The 14,063-nt window shown below is 54.3% G+C and overlaps 1 protein-coding gene across 1 annotated transcript; it reads left to right on the top strand.

Annotated features, from left to right (window-relative positions):
• The first annotated feature begins 2,296 nt into the window (after positions 1–2,296).
• Positions 2,297–13,101, top strand: KCNK6 (potassium two pore domain channel subfamily K member 6). The gene is made up of 3 exons (XM_032324574.1): positions 2,297–3,326; positions 10,118–10,513; positions 10,652–13,101. The coding sequence occupies exons 1-3, from the start codon at positions 3,005–3,007 to the stop codon at positions 10,873–10,875; spliced, it is 942 nt and encodes a 313-aa protein (XP_032180465.1). The 5' UTR covers positions 2,297–3,004; the 3' UTR covers positions 10,876–13,101.
• The last annotated feature ends 962 nt before the right edge of the window (positions 13,102–14,063 follow it).

Genomic DNA, 14,063 nt, shown 5'->3' with positions numbered 1-14,063 from the left:
GGGGCCGAGGACAAGCTAGGAGTTGGCTCTATCGTGCATGATGGGAAGTGTAGGCATCAAGGGATGAGACCGACGGGAAATGGAGACAGAGGGTTGATTTGGGTCGCTGAGAGCACTGGGGAGCCAGGGAAGGGCGTGCGGCGGGGAGGAGAGATCCATTTGTATTCTCGAGGGTGCTAAGCGGAGTTGTGCAGACTCTAACGCTTATACAATTTCGGCAGACCTTAAGTATTAAGGTGAGTATTTAGAGTGAGAAAAGGGCACCCGATAAATTAGGTAGGAAGAACCAGGTGTCGTAAAAATGCTCGGGCGTCGCGACCTGGCTTTGCCGGGTTTGCCGAAACCACTGCACAACCTCCAGCCACACGGATCACGCAGAGGCACATCAGCAAGCGAGCAACCCTAAAAATGAAGGCTCCTTAGTCTCTCTGTCCCTCAGTCCCCTCCGCCTGTCTCAGGCAAAAGTAATGGTAGAAGCTACTTCTGGGCAGTGATAGCACTCCGGAAGGATGTCAGCAAGTGACCCTGTCACTGTGGCTTTCCCGTTCTTCCTCTGAGATATTGTCTTTTCTAGGGACCTCGAGGACTGGTCTGGCCTCTCAGTTATGAGCCCTGGCTCAGTCGCGGTCCTTTTTTCATGACTGAGGTACCTGTATTCCTCCTCTGGACCCCTGGCTTATCATCCAGCCCTCCCCCCAACATTTTTCATCTGCAGCTCTCCCTGTCTTAAGTTCTTCCGTGAATATTTTGTGATATTAATATTAATAAAGGAAGCGTGTTGGCTTCCAGCTGGCCTCGTATTTACCCCTTACGAGTTGTGCGACTGGACCCTTTTTCAGCCTAAATGTTCTCATCTGTTTAATGGGAATGATATAGGAGAGGTCGAGGATTCACTACAAGGCCACTGTGTCCACAGGGCCTGACGTAGTGTAAGCCTGTGATCACTGGCAGCTGCCGTTTTTCTGTTTTTATCATCAAGTGTCTCTTCCTGTGGGTTGTCAGCCTCAAGTTGGGCTCTGCCCCTAGAACTGTCACAGCTTCATAAATAGAACCAGCTGGGGTGTGTCCTAGCCAGGCCCCAAGCCCTGCTCCTTTGCCATTCTTATGTGGTCGAGATTCCTGGCTGCCCTCCAATGGCCATTAGGGAGAGTACTGAGTTACAGCTGGAAGTGTATGTGGAGAAAAACAGGGAGCAGGGAAGAACTCCCACCCCCCTAAATAGAGGGGTGTACTGTGGTTCTGCTAGAAGAGGGACCCTGGCCTACTCCTGCTCTCCCTTAATGCCTCAGTTCAAACATCCCTTTCCTTAGGAAGCTCTCTTCACCCCATCTAAGTTGGATCAGTTATCTCCTCTGGCTTCCTGGGGGATCCATCCCCAGTCTTTTCGGTGTCCCCCGTCCCAGCTCCAGTCACTCTGTCTGTGCTTCCCTCATCACACCCCTGACCTTCTTGGCTGCCACTCTGGGAGCACCCCTCTCCCCGCCCCCACGGCCAAGGTCTAGAACTTGAAGTGCTGGGACCCCACCCACCCCCTGCCACTGCGGGCTAGGTCTAGAGCTGTCTGGGTCACTGCTGTGTCCCCACCAAAGGGCCAGATACGAAGTAGGTGCTGAACAGATATTTGAGCTAAGGATCCTCCCTCTGTCTGTGAGGGATAGGGGATACCTGCCTTGTGGTGTCCCTTGTTGTGAATTATTATCATTATTATTTTTATCTAAATTCAAGTTAGTTAACATATAATGTATTTAATTTCGGGGTAGAATTAGTGATGCCCAGTGCTCGTTCCATCAGGCGCCCTCCTTTAGGCCCATCACCCAGTTCCCTATCCCTTCACTTACCTCCCCTCCAGCAACCTTCAACTTGTTCTGTACAGTTAAGATTCTCTGAAATTTTTTTTAAGATTTTATTTATTTATTTGACAGACAGAGATCACAAGTAGGCAGAGAGGCAGGCAGAGAGAGGGAGGAGGAAGCAGGCTCTCTGTGGAGCAGAGAGCCTGAGGCGGGTCTCGATCCCAGGACCTGGGATCATGCCCTGAGCTGAAGGCAGAGGCTTTTTTTTTTTTTTTTTTTAAGATTTTATTTATTTGCTTGTCAGACAGAGATCACAAGTAGGCAGAGAGGAAGGCAGAGAGAGAGGGGGAAGCAGGCTCCCTGCTGAGCAGAGACCTGGATGCAGGGTTCTATCCCAGGACCCTGAGACCATGACCTGAGCTGAAGGAAGAGGCTTTAACCCACTGAACCACCCAGGCGCCCCCTCTGAAAATTTTTTAAAGATTTATTTATTTTAGAAAGAGAGAGGGATTGTGCGCCTGTGAGTAGAGGGAAGTGCAGAGGGAGAGACTCTTCAAGAAGATTCCGGGCTGAGCCAGGTCCGACCCCAGCAGGATCCCACAGCCCATGAGATCACTACCTGAGCGCAAACCAAGAGTCCTGCGCGCCCAGCACTCTGAGTCCCCCAGGCGCCCCCCTCCTTGTGAATTATACAGTGTCCCCTCCGGGCGGGTGCAGCCCCAATCCAGAACGCAGGACTAGGCGAATGGAGCAAGGACCGAATTTCAGTCTGTCCCCTTGTCTCCAGCCACGCGCCCCGATGCAGTGCACAATCTTCGTGATGGCCCCAGGGAGTTAGGGAGCGACTTCCCGGTCGGCCAGTGGAAAAGAGTGGAGATTTTCTCTAACTTAGGGAGCCCAGGCTACTGGGAGGACGAGAGGGAAGGAATGGAAGGAATGGAGAAACCCCTCCACCCTGTCCATCCTGTTGGTGTCCTCGGTCCAGGAGCGCGGGGCTCCGCCCTCCCGGCACTCAACACCTGGCGCTGGGGCGTGCCTCAGTTTACCGGAGGCGGGGCCTCCCCCCCCCATTTTTCCCTCTTCCTCTTCGGGGCGCCCGCAGCCGCGCCTCGAGCCCTGCCGGAACTGAAGCTGGGCTCCGGGCTGCCAGGAGGCGGGGGCCACGTCAGCGGGGCGGCGGGGGCGGTGGAGAGCAGGTCGCGGCAGGCGCCATGCGGCGGGGCGCACTCCTGGCGGGCGCCCTGGCCGCGTACGCGGTCTACCTGGTGCTGGGCGCGCTGCTGGTGGCGCGGCTGGAGCGGCCCCACGAAGCTCGCCTCCGGGCCGAGCTGGAGACGCTGCGCGAGGAACTGCTGCGGCGCAGCCCGTGCGTGGCCGCCCCGGCCCTGGACGCCTTCGTGGAGCGGGTGCTGGCGGCCGGACGGCTGGGGCGCGCTGCGCTCGCCAACGCTTCGGGGCCCGCCAACGCCTCGGACCCCGCCTGGGACTTTGCCTCGGCGCTCTTCTTCGCCAGCACGCTGGTCACCACCGTGGGTACGTGAGCGCTGCCCCATCTGGGGACCCCGGGCGTCATTGCGAAGTACTCTTATCCCCGCAGATCGCTTCCAGTCCGCTCTGGGACTAGGATCCCCCAGGAAAACCCCCAACGAGGACCTAGGGTGCACACCGGCGAGAACCCCCCCTTTGGTTAACCCCCATCGAAGCCCTTCCTCCCAGCAGGAATCCCCCAACACAGTTCCCTTTGGGACTAGGGCTGCCCTCAGAGTACCTTCCAGGGAGCATTTGGGACCCCATTCCTCTGCCTGAACCCCCTTGGAGACCCGTGCCCGTCCAGTCCCCTCTGGGCCTAGGATTATGTTCAGAGACCTCCAGCTAAAACCTAGGACCCTGCTTCGGGGGACCCTCACCCTCTCTGGACCCGGACCTCAGACACGCAGGGACCTCTGTCCTTGTCTCTGGGCTCAGACTGCCATTCTGTCCACAATGTCTCCTGAGTCTCCAGATATGTCCTTTAGGGATGCTCCTTGGGAAGTCCTACCGCAGCCTCCTCCTGGCCCTGGTGCCCCAGTGAGGACCATGAATGTCTACATCCTCTCAGGGCACCGTTGCTAAAGACTGCACTGCCAGTACAGATCCCTCAACAGGGACCTGGGCCCTGATGGGTGACTTCCACCCCCGTGGACCTAGACCACTCCCCAGCAAGGGCACCCTGCCCTCCTCCAGACCAAGGACCAACCCTCAGCCTCATATTCCCCAGCAGGTAGCCCTGACTGTAGATACAGGACCCCTCCATCTTGACATCTCCCCTGTATTGGGAGCCTTCAAGGCAGGGGTTTCCTCCCAACAGGACCATCCCGATCCCTCTGAACCTGGGACTTCCAGGTCAGCAGCTCCCCAAGGGTGGATGTGTGAGAGGGACCCGCCGTGGAGGCAGCTAGAGCACCCTCCAGAAAGGATCTCTGGCTTTCCCACCAGAATCCTCTCAGCCAGGACTTCCACCTCTGCAGTCCCAGAACCAGCTCCAACAAAACTTCTAGCACTTTCCAAACTAGGGACATCTCCATGAGAGTCTCTTTGAACGCAAGAACCCCTAGATGAGACTCTTGCCACTCTCTGGACCCTGGAACCCTTCAGTAAGAGCCCTGGAACCACCTGGACTTTCTATCAGGAGGGACCCCGGTGCCTCCCACACACACTGTCATCGAGAGCAGAATCCCGCTTCACACCCCCTACCCCCCAGGATGCCAGCTGAGAGACTCTGTTCTCTGCACCCACTACCCCTATCCCGGGACCCCCTGCTCACCCTGGACTTCCTAAGAAGGGGAATCTGCTGGGCACCTGACTCCCCTCTAGTATTCTCCAGACCCACAAGTGGGACCTCCATCTCCACCCCAACACTGCTCCCCTTGGCTTTGAACTGGAAACTCTCCCCTCTGTCAAAGACACTCCAGGCCCTCAGCACCCTGAAACCCTTCTCAGTACCCACTCGTGACCTCTTTCCACCCTTCACACTCTCAGCCAGGACCTGGGACACCCGCCTCCTCCCATCATCCCTGTAGCATTGTCTACTCCCATCACATCCCCTCAAGCTTCCACAGGCTCAGAAGCGCCCTTGCCTGAGGATTCCCCTCCCAGTTCTATTTCATGATTGGCAAGATGCCACCAGCAGTGCCTGTCCCCTCCTTCCTTGGGACTCAGGACCCCAGCCCTGAGCCAGGATCCATTCTGAACCAGGACGCTGGCCTCTGATTTCAGGTTACTGACTCCCCTTCTCTGAACACCCCTCTCCACCAAGTGGAACTGACCCCCTCCCCCCAGCCCTATTCTAAAAATCCTTTCCTGCTTCAGCACTCAGACCTGGGAAATTCCTTTGTCATCAAGATCTGCTGCTCCTCCCACTGCCTTTCCCCAGCCCCCAAACTTCCTCTTCACCTCTACTGGGGATTTGGACTGGGGGAGGAAGCTGGGACAGGCCCAGACTCTTAACTCCTCCACCTCCCAGAAGTAGCAGGTGGCCACTGGCTTAGAGCTCTGTGGTGTGGACCAGCAAACCAAGACCACAGGCAGCAGGGCTGGGTACTTCTCCCAGACTCTGTTCTACCCAGCTGGCCGGGCCTGTCCGACCTGCTCCTAGGCTCCACGGGGTCCCTTCAGCGTCTCTCTCTGCCTCCTTCCAGATCCTGGCTTCTGAGAAGTCGTCCCCGCCAGGACAGGTGCAGAAGCCAAACTCAAGGCAGGCACAGCCTGGGTTTGCCTTTCTGTGCAGCTGTTGCTCCTTTGGGCCTCGGGGGTTGTAGCTCATCTCTGAAATGGAGATCGTAACAGTCCCCACATCACAGTAATCATGAAACCTATAGAGGACTTAGCGCGGATGGCCTTTACCTTGGTCAGCACACGGCCTTGAGAGGCAGGTACCATTCATGGCGCTGTTTTCTCATCGAAATACGCTGAAGCCCAGAGAGATTGGACAGTTTGCCCAAGACCCCACAGGTAGGGACGTGCAATGTGGAGAGTTGAACTGACGCCACAAGGGCTCAGAGTCCTGTGCTTTTAACCAACACACCACTTGGGGCTTCCTCGGCTTGCATGGAGAAGGGTGATACACGTGTGTAGTGTGGAAGGAAAGGTTATTCTGACATTTGTTAAAAATGGTAGGTTTTTGGGACGCCTGGGTGGCTCAGTTGGTTGGATGACTGCCTTCGGCCCAGGTCATGATCCCGGAGTCCCGGGTTCGAGTCCCACATCGGGCTCCCAGCTCCATGGGGAGTCTGCTTCTCCCTCTGCCCTTCTCGCTCATGCTCTCTCTCACTGTCTCTCTCTCAAATACATAAATAAAATCTTTAAAAAAAAAAATGGTAGGTTTTTGCCATAGGGGAGAGAGACTGACCTCAGCTCCAAACATAGTGAAGGCAGCTGGAGATTTAGAGCAGAGGGTGGCCTCAGGGGTTCAGTGGTTGGAAAAATGACTGAGCGGTGACACGGAGGGGAGGAGGGATTCTTCCTAAAGTGGCTTAGGATCGCAGCTAAAACACAGCGGAGTCAAGACGAGAGTGCAGAGGAACCCGACTGACCATTTGGTCAAGGAGAGAGTCCTCGTCCGTGGGAAGTGCTGGTAATAACAGGTTTACTGAGCCTGGGTTGTAATCATTGTCGGTGAACCCGGAGCCCTGAATGTATCGAGAGAAGCAGAAAACCAGACATGATTCAGAAGAGTGTCCTGGTTGTGTCATAGGCCCGCGTCTTTTGTGGAAGACCTGGGCCTGGACTCCGCCGAGGCAGCCGCAGCCGGGCCAATGTCTGTAGTTGAGGCCTTGGTGGAGGGTCAGTCCCCCGGAACTGGGAACCAGGAGAGGGGAAGTGAGCATGACAATCACGCTAACTCTTCCCATGCCCTTGCTCAGTGCTGCGTCCTGTCCCAACCAGAGAGGGTTACTGCACTTGTCCTTGAAGATGGGGGCTGTTCATGAGCCCATTTGGTGGTACTAGGGGCCAACTGGGGCTCAGAGAGGAGAAGGCACGCGACCAAGGTCAGGCAGGGAATACGTGGCGAAGCCCTGATTGGCACTCAGCTATTAGAGGTGGTCAGTAAAGGCCCACAGCTTCTGTTCTATGTGAACTCTATGGTTTTTCTGTTTATAAGGTTTTTGTGTCATTTGCAAACCTATCATTTCAGCTGGGCTGCCGGAGTTTCTCCATCCAAATCCTTGTGATTAATGAGGGTTGGAGCCATAAGTGATAAATCTCACAGAACAGTTGTTTATATAGATGAAAGTTATTTCGTGCTCACATTCAAGGTTATCAGTCCAAGACCAGAATGGTGCTGTATGGTCAGAGACCCTGTGGTCCTCTGTGCAATTTCCATTCACAAGGTCACCTCATGGTCCAATATAGCTACTCAAGTCCAGCCTTCATGTTTATGTTCCAGCCAGCAGGAGGAGGAAGGAAAGAAAGGGGATAGGCATCCTCTTCTTTTTTTTTTTTTTTTTTTAAAGATTGCATTTATTTGAGAAAGAAAAAAGAAGCAGAGGAGGAGGGTCAGAGGGAGAGAGAGAAGCAGACCCCCGCTGAACAGGGAGCCAGAAGCAGGCTTGACACTGGACTGGAGTTTTGGAGGGTCCCTGGGTGGCTCAGTCAGCTGGGCATCTGCCTTTAGCTCAGATCCTGATCTCAAGATCCTAGGATTGAGCCCAGTGTCAAGCCGGCTTCTGGCTCCCTGCTCAGCTGGGGGTGGGGGAGTGTCTGTGTATTTTAACACAGCTTTTAAAAACTGGGGTAAAATGAGTTTTGCTGGACACTCCTCCCTTGCAGCTAGGCATGACTTCCGGAATAATTTCTGATCAGTGAGTTATACCCGAGAGAAGCAAGCAACTTCTAGACATTTTTGTCCAGCAAACACTTAAAATTTACCATCTTAACCATTTTTGTGCATACAGTTCGGCAGTAGTAAGCACATCCAGACTGTTACACAACCATCACCTCCGTCCATCTCCAGAACTCTTTTTATCTTCCACAACTGAAACTACAGGGGGGCCTGGCCAGCTCATTCAGTGAAGCATGCTACTCTTTCTCTCGGGCTTGAGAGTTCAGGCTCCACGTTGGGCACAGACCTTCCTAAAAAAAGAGAACACTGGGGCATCTGGGTGGTTCCGTCAATTAAGCATCAGACTCTGGATTTGGCTCGGGTCTGATGTCAGGGTCATGAGATCTAGCCCTATGTCCGGCTCTGCCCTGCATGTAGAGTCTGCTTGGGATTCTCTCTCTCCCTCTGCCCCTCCTGGCCCAGGTCATGTGCGTACTCTCTCTCTTTAAAAAAGAGCCACCTGGGTGGCTCAGTGGGCTAAAGCCTCTGCCTTAGGCTCAGGTCATGATCTCGGGGTCCTGGGATCAAGCCCCGCATCAGGCTCTCTGCTCAGCGGGGAGCCTGCTTCCCCCTCTCTCTCTGCCTGCCTCTCTGCCTACTTGTGATCTCTGTCTATCAAATAAATAATGAAATCTAAAAAAAAATAAAATAAATAAAAAAGAGAGAAAGAAAGAGACCTGAAACTATACCCATCAAACAGTATCTCCCCATTCTCCACTCTCTGCAGCCCCTGATAACCACCATTCTACTTTCTACTTTCTGTTTCTATTTCTATGAACTACTCGAAGTGCCTGGGATCAGTGCAAACATACAGTGTTTGTCTTTTTGTGACTAGCTCGGTTCACTGAGCGTAATGCCCTCAGGGTTCATCCTGCTGTAGCATGCCTCAGAATTTGCTTTTCCCGGCTAAATAATATCCCATTATATGTATATCCCACCTTTTTTTTACCAGTCATCTGTTGGTGGACCCTTGGTGGCTTCGTGTTTTGGCTCTTGTGGTCTCTCTTCAGGCCTGGCTTCCGGTTCTTTTGAGAAAGGACCGGTGAATGCCCGCTTGTGTGTGTGTGCGGGTTCTGCATTTTCTTATTGATCACAGGGTGAACCCATGGTCATTTTGGCATCACATTTTTTTTTAAAGATTTTGTTTTATCTACTTATCAGAGAGAGAGATTGAGAAAGAGAGAGAGAGAGCACATACACAAGCAGAGGGAGCCACAGGCAGAGGGAGAAGCAAGCTCTCTGCTCACCAAGGAGGCTGATGTGGGGCTTGATCCCAGGACCCTGAGATCATGACCTGAGCTGAAGGCAGCCGTTTAACTGACTGAGCCACTCAGGAGTCCCTTGGCACAACATTTTACTGTCAACATAAACCAGGGCCCTTACCGCCCCCAGTCTTATCTCTGACCCTTTGATTTTATTTATTTGTGGAAAAAAAAAAAAGAGAGAGATTTTAAATTACACATGGCCGAAGTGGGCCAGTGTCCCCCATACCCGAACTCTCTTTTACCCTCTTTCTGTGTGCAGCGCCCACAGCCGCACCGACCTTCTTTGCATTCCCGCAGCCCTCCGGGAGCCCAGTGGGGCTCATCACACCCATTTTAGAGGAAGGGACATGGAGGTTCTGAGCTAAGCATAGAACCTACACCCTTCATTCATTATTCTGACTATATGATCGAGGGCCTGCTCTGGGTCGGATGCTGGGGCTTTGGCAGTGAGTGAACCAAACAGGCAGGAGCCTCTCCTGTCCTGCAGCTGCACTCTAGTCACGAGAGGGATGCCAACCAAATAAGTAAACCACATGGTTTACCAGAAGGTTGAAGCACTATGAAAACAAACCAAAAAAAAAAAAAAAAAAAAAAAAAGACTTTGGTCAGAGGGTGTAACAATTTAATAAGGGAGTAAGGAAAGTCCCTGCTGAAAAACTGACATTTGGGCAAAGACCTAAAGGGAGGAATAGAGGGTACCAGCCTTGGGGGGAGAGCTTTCCATGGGGGAGAAGAATGGTCGTGCACTGTGCAAAGGCTCTGAGGTGGGAGTGTGCCACGGGGGCCTTGTGGGTCATGATGAGGGCTTTGTCCTTTCGCTTGAATGGAATGGAGCCACAGATGGGCTCTTAGGTGTGGGAGGATCATGACCCTACTCAGGTGTTCATAGGGTCCCTCTGGACCCCATGTGTGAGGTGGGGGGTAGAAACGGGGGGATTGATGGCAGACAGACTCGGGGCAAGGGCGGGAGTGAGGGAGAAGGGAGTCCAGGGAGGGAGGAGGCCGAAAGTGGGTGTGAGAGTCATGGATGACAAGGCTCCCGGCCTGAGCAGTGGAGGGACGGCGGTGCCATTGCTGGAGATGAGAGGCTGTGGGAGGAGCAGGTTTTGGGGTGAAATGAAGTGTCATTTAGGGTGGTCACAGCTCCCCCCCCAATAGATGCACCAGGCTGATGGCAGGATTTCCCCTTGCTCCCCCAGGCTACGGGTACACAACGCCACTGACCGATGCAGGCAAGGCCTTTTCCATTGCTTTCGCGCTCCTGGGCGTGCCGGCCACCATGCTGCTGCTGACGTCCTCGGCCCAGCGCCTGTCGCTGCTGCTGACCCACGCACCCCTCTCCTGGCTGACCACGCGCTGGGGCTGGGGCCTCCGGCGGGCAGCCCGCTGGCACCTGGTGGTGCTGCTGGGTGTAGCCGTGACCGTCTGCTTCCTGGTGCCGGCTGCCGTCTTTGCTCACCTGGAGGAGGCCTGGAGCTTCCTGGACGCCTTCTACTTCTGCTTCATCTCCCTGTCCACCATCGGCCTGGGTGACTATGTGCCCGGAGAGGCTCCCGGCCAGCCCTACCGGGCCCTCTACAAGGTGCTGGTCACAGGTGAGCGGGCCTGTGGGCTGGCCGGGGCGGGGCAGGGGTGGGGGGGCACAGCCTTGCCCTGGAGGGTCTCCAGGGTTGCGGGGGGAGCCCTGCCCTGCGGGTCTGAGCCTGCCCATCACCCCTCCACCCTCTCCACAGTCTACCTCTTCCTGGGCCTGGTCGTCATGATGCTTCTGCTGCAGAGTTTCCGTCACGTGTCGGACCTTCATGGCCTCACGGATCTCATCCTGCTGCCCAGTCCGTGTCCTGCCAGCTTCAGCGAGTCTGAGGATGATCGTGTGGGCATTGTAGACCCCCAGCCAGAACCGCATCAGCAGCTTGCTGCTGACGCCCACCCTGACTATGCCTCCATCCCCAGGTAGCCGGGGCGGGTGCCCTGAGGCTGGCAGGACCTGGCCCGCGGCTTAGGGGCCCCCGTGACTGGAGCGGCTCTACTGGACCGTCCTTGAGCACAGGCCTGTGTTCGCAGGGTTCACGAGGCATTGCCACCAGCTGTCCGTCCTTTGTTGTACCTGTCCCAGGCTCCACGGGGCACCGCCATGGCCCTGTTTTGGGAACCCCCTCCCTGCCCCTTCTCTTACTCCCCTAACTCTGGGCTCTCTGGCTTTCCCTCTCACTCTTTTTGTGTCTCATTCTGTCACTGACTCCATCTGCCTCTCCCTCAGCCACTCTTCACTGGCCCGTTCTAGCAGTTTCTAGGCTCAGACCTCATTTCTGGCACCTGATGGGTCACTATACTTTGGGCAAATGGCTGCCCCTGTCTGGGCTTTGATCTCCTCATCTGTCAAATGGAAAGAATATATTCATTCATCTAGAACTCCCTCTGGGCAGGCCGCAGGCTGGGCAGCGTGAGGGACCCAGGAGCATTGAGGTGGCCCTGGGCCCAGCTTTCCTGGGTTCCCAGTCCAGTGAGGAAGACAGATCTGTCCCCACACAGCAGCCATCCAGGATAGGCAGGACTTCACGGAGGAGGCAGAGAGGTGTGTTCCAGAAAGCATGGGTGGAGGGGGCGGGGTTCAGGGGGAGGAAGCACAGGGATTGGGCCCAGTACAGCCTGCAAGGTCAGGGAGGGCTTCCTGGAAGAAGGGATAAGGACGCAGGGGAAGAAGGTGGACCCGACTTGTTTTTCTCAAGTGACGCTAGGGAGCGAGATCCGTGTGGAGGAGCCCGGGCATAGGCCTGTGGGATAGAACCCTCCTTGGCCACCCAACCGGCTGGAAGCTGAGACAGGACCCAGCCTGGATCCGGACGGCACAGACAGCCCTGCTCTGAGCCGGGATCCCAGTGTAACAGCTGTCCCCACCTCCTGAGGCTAACTGTATAAAGTACACTGGCCTCTGGAGCCAGCCTGCTTGGGCTCAGATCCCAGTTCTGCTGCGTCCTGCCTCTGTCCTCGGGCAGTTACTTCACCTCTGTGATTCTGAGTTATGTCATCTGTAAAATGGCCACAAGAACAGTAATTACTTCCAAGATGATGTCACAGAGCCGGCCCCAGTATTCTGTGCTTTCTTTGGCCAGGCCCTGCTCCAGGTACTTTACATACGAGGAAGGTAACATCTTCACCTTTTTCGGCAGATGAGGAAACTGAGGCACAAGGTCTCAGACACAGAACTAGGAGGTGACAGGTTTTCTGCGTACTGGTACGCAGCTGGTACATCAGAGCACTTGCTAGCCATGGGCCCGTCTATTGAACCATTCCCTCTGCCAAGTCTGGTGGAAGTTACGGAAGGGATGGGGCATTTGAGCAGGACCTTGATAACATTCAGGGAAGAAAGGGCGCAGGAGGCACTCCAGGCAGCGGAAACTGTGTGCGTCTGGAGGTAGGAAAGCCTGTCAATGTCAGCTTCAGGCAAGTGGTTTACTGTCACCGGAATATGGGGTAGGGGGAAGGAGGGAGGAGTGGTGGACATGGGTGGATCTTAAGTGTCCTTAAATGACCAGTTTGGGAACCTGGCCTCTTTCTTGAAAGCACTAGAGAGCCATGGAAGGTTTTTGAGCAGGAGAGGGCTGTGGTCGGATTTGGGCTTTAGCTGCTGTGTGGAGGTGGACCAGAGGGGGAGACTGAGCTGGGAGCACAGGGGAGGTTAGCGCAGGAACAGAGCAGAGGACGATGGCATGGGCAGGGCCGAGGGAAGGGAAGAGGGGCCGTGGAGGGGTCATGCGTAGGAGGCCAAGTGGGCAGGCCCTGTGTAGGCCTTACAGTCTTGGGCAAGACAAGGCTGGGGAAAGGCACAAGGATGGTTGGCTACCCCTGAGATGGGGACCTGGGAGGAAAAAACACATTTGAAGGGAGACACTGAGGCTTGTTTGGAACATGGTGGGTGTGAAGGGCTAGAGGGGCATCCAGAGGAAGGCATCAGAAGGTGTCAGGCTGTGGTTGAGGCCGGAGACAGATGGGGGAAGCGAAGCCAGGAGGGCAGGTGTGGAGGCCCTGGGTTTGGGGGAAGAGAGAACACCAGCCTTGAGAAGTCAGCTTTAGGGTATTTCTGGATCTGTATCAGTAAGAAAACACTTGTGATGAGCACTGGGCGTTGTATGGAAATGATGAATCACTAAACTCTACTCCTGAAACTAATATTACACTAGATGTTAACTGACTAGAATTTAAAATAAAAATTTAAATAAAAACTTGAAACATTATAAAAAACTAAGGAAAATTTGGTCTCCAAGTTACAAGATCCTGACTGGCACTGGCTAAAATAATGAGGTGATTGTATATTGCCCGTCACCAGAGTTGGGGAGAGCTCTGGGCAACCATACAATCCATAGCTCCAGGAGGATCTTGTGGCCTGAGGCTACCAATCTCTTTTTTCTGCCACCTTCAGCTGAAGGCTTGGCTCCACATGGGCTCTCCTCATGGCCCTAGAGTGACTGCCAAAGGTCCAGACATCACAACCAGATGTGATCATTTTTAGTGCAAGAAGAGAGGAGCATCTTTTGCCATATTGTCTCTTTGGAAACAAGGAAACCTTTCCGCTAAAGCCTCCCTGCAGTGACTTCCTCCTCTCATTGTCCAAAATTGGCTTACATGCCCATCCTGAACTAATCCTTGGCCATTGTGATGGAGCCACCACAATTAACTTGGATTCCTCAGGATTCCCCCCTGCCACCTGGAATTGAGGCTGAGCCTGAGATTTTGGTCTGGAAGCTGGTGATTGGACTTCTGTTAGAAAGGCAGGAGGAAGAGAATGGGCAGACATTGATTAACTAAGCAGTCAGGGTCATCATGTACAGTTGTGCAAGTCGGGAACTACATAGGGGATGTCTGGCTGGCAGGGTGGAAACAAACAAGGGCTGAAGTTCAAGGCTGAAAATGACCCAAAGGGACTCCTCACTGCTTCTCTTTCCAGATTCCTCTAGATAAAGAAATCAGGCCCCATTTAACTCAAGACATGGGGGGGGGGTGGTAAAATTTCAGGCTAAAAACTCGAAAGGTACAAAAGAGTGTGCAGTGGAAAGTCAGTCTTTCTCTAGCACTCAGGCTGTGTTCACTGATTTTGCAGGTTTTTCAGGTAAATATCAGCAATATGTATGTGTCTATGTGTGTCAT

This window comes from Mustela erminea, chromosome 19, assembly GCF_009829155.1.
Source record: "Mustela erminea isolate mMusErm1 chromosome 19, mMusErm1.Pri, whole genome shotgun sequence".
Lineage (NCBI taxonomy): Eukaryota > Metazoa > Chordata > Mammalia > Carnivora > Mustelidae > Mustela > Mustela erminea.
Note: the sequence above shows the minus strand (reverse complement) of the source record. Positions and strands in the feature narration are given on the sequence as shown.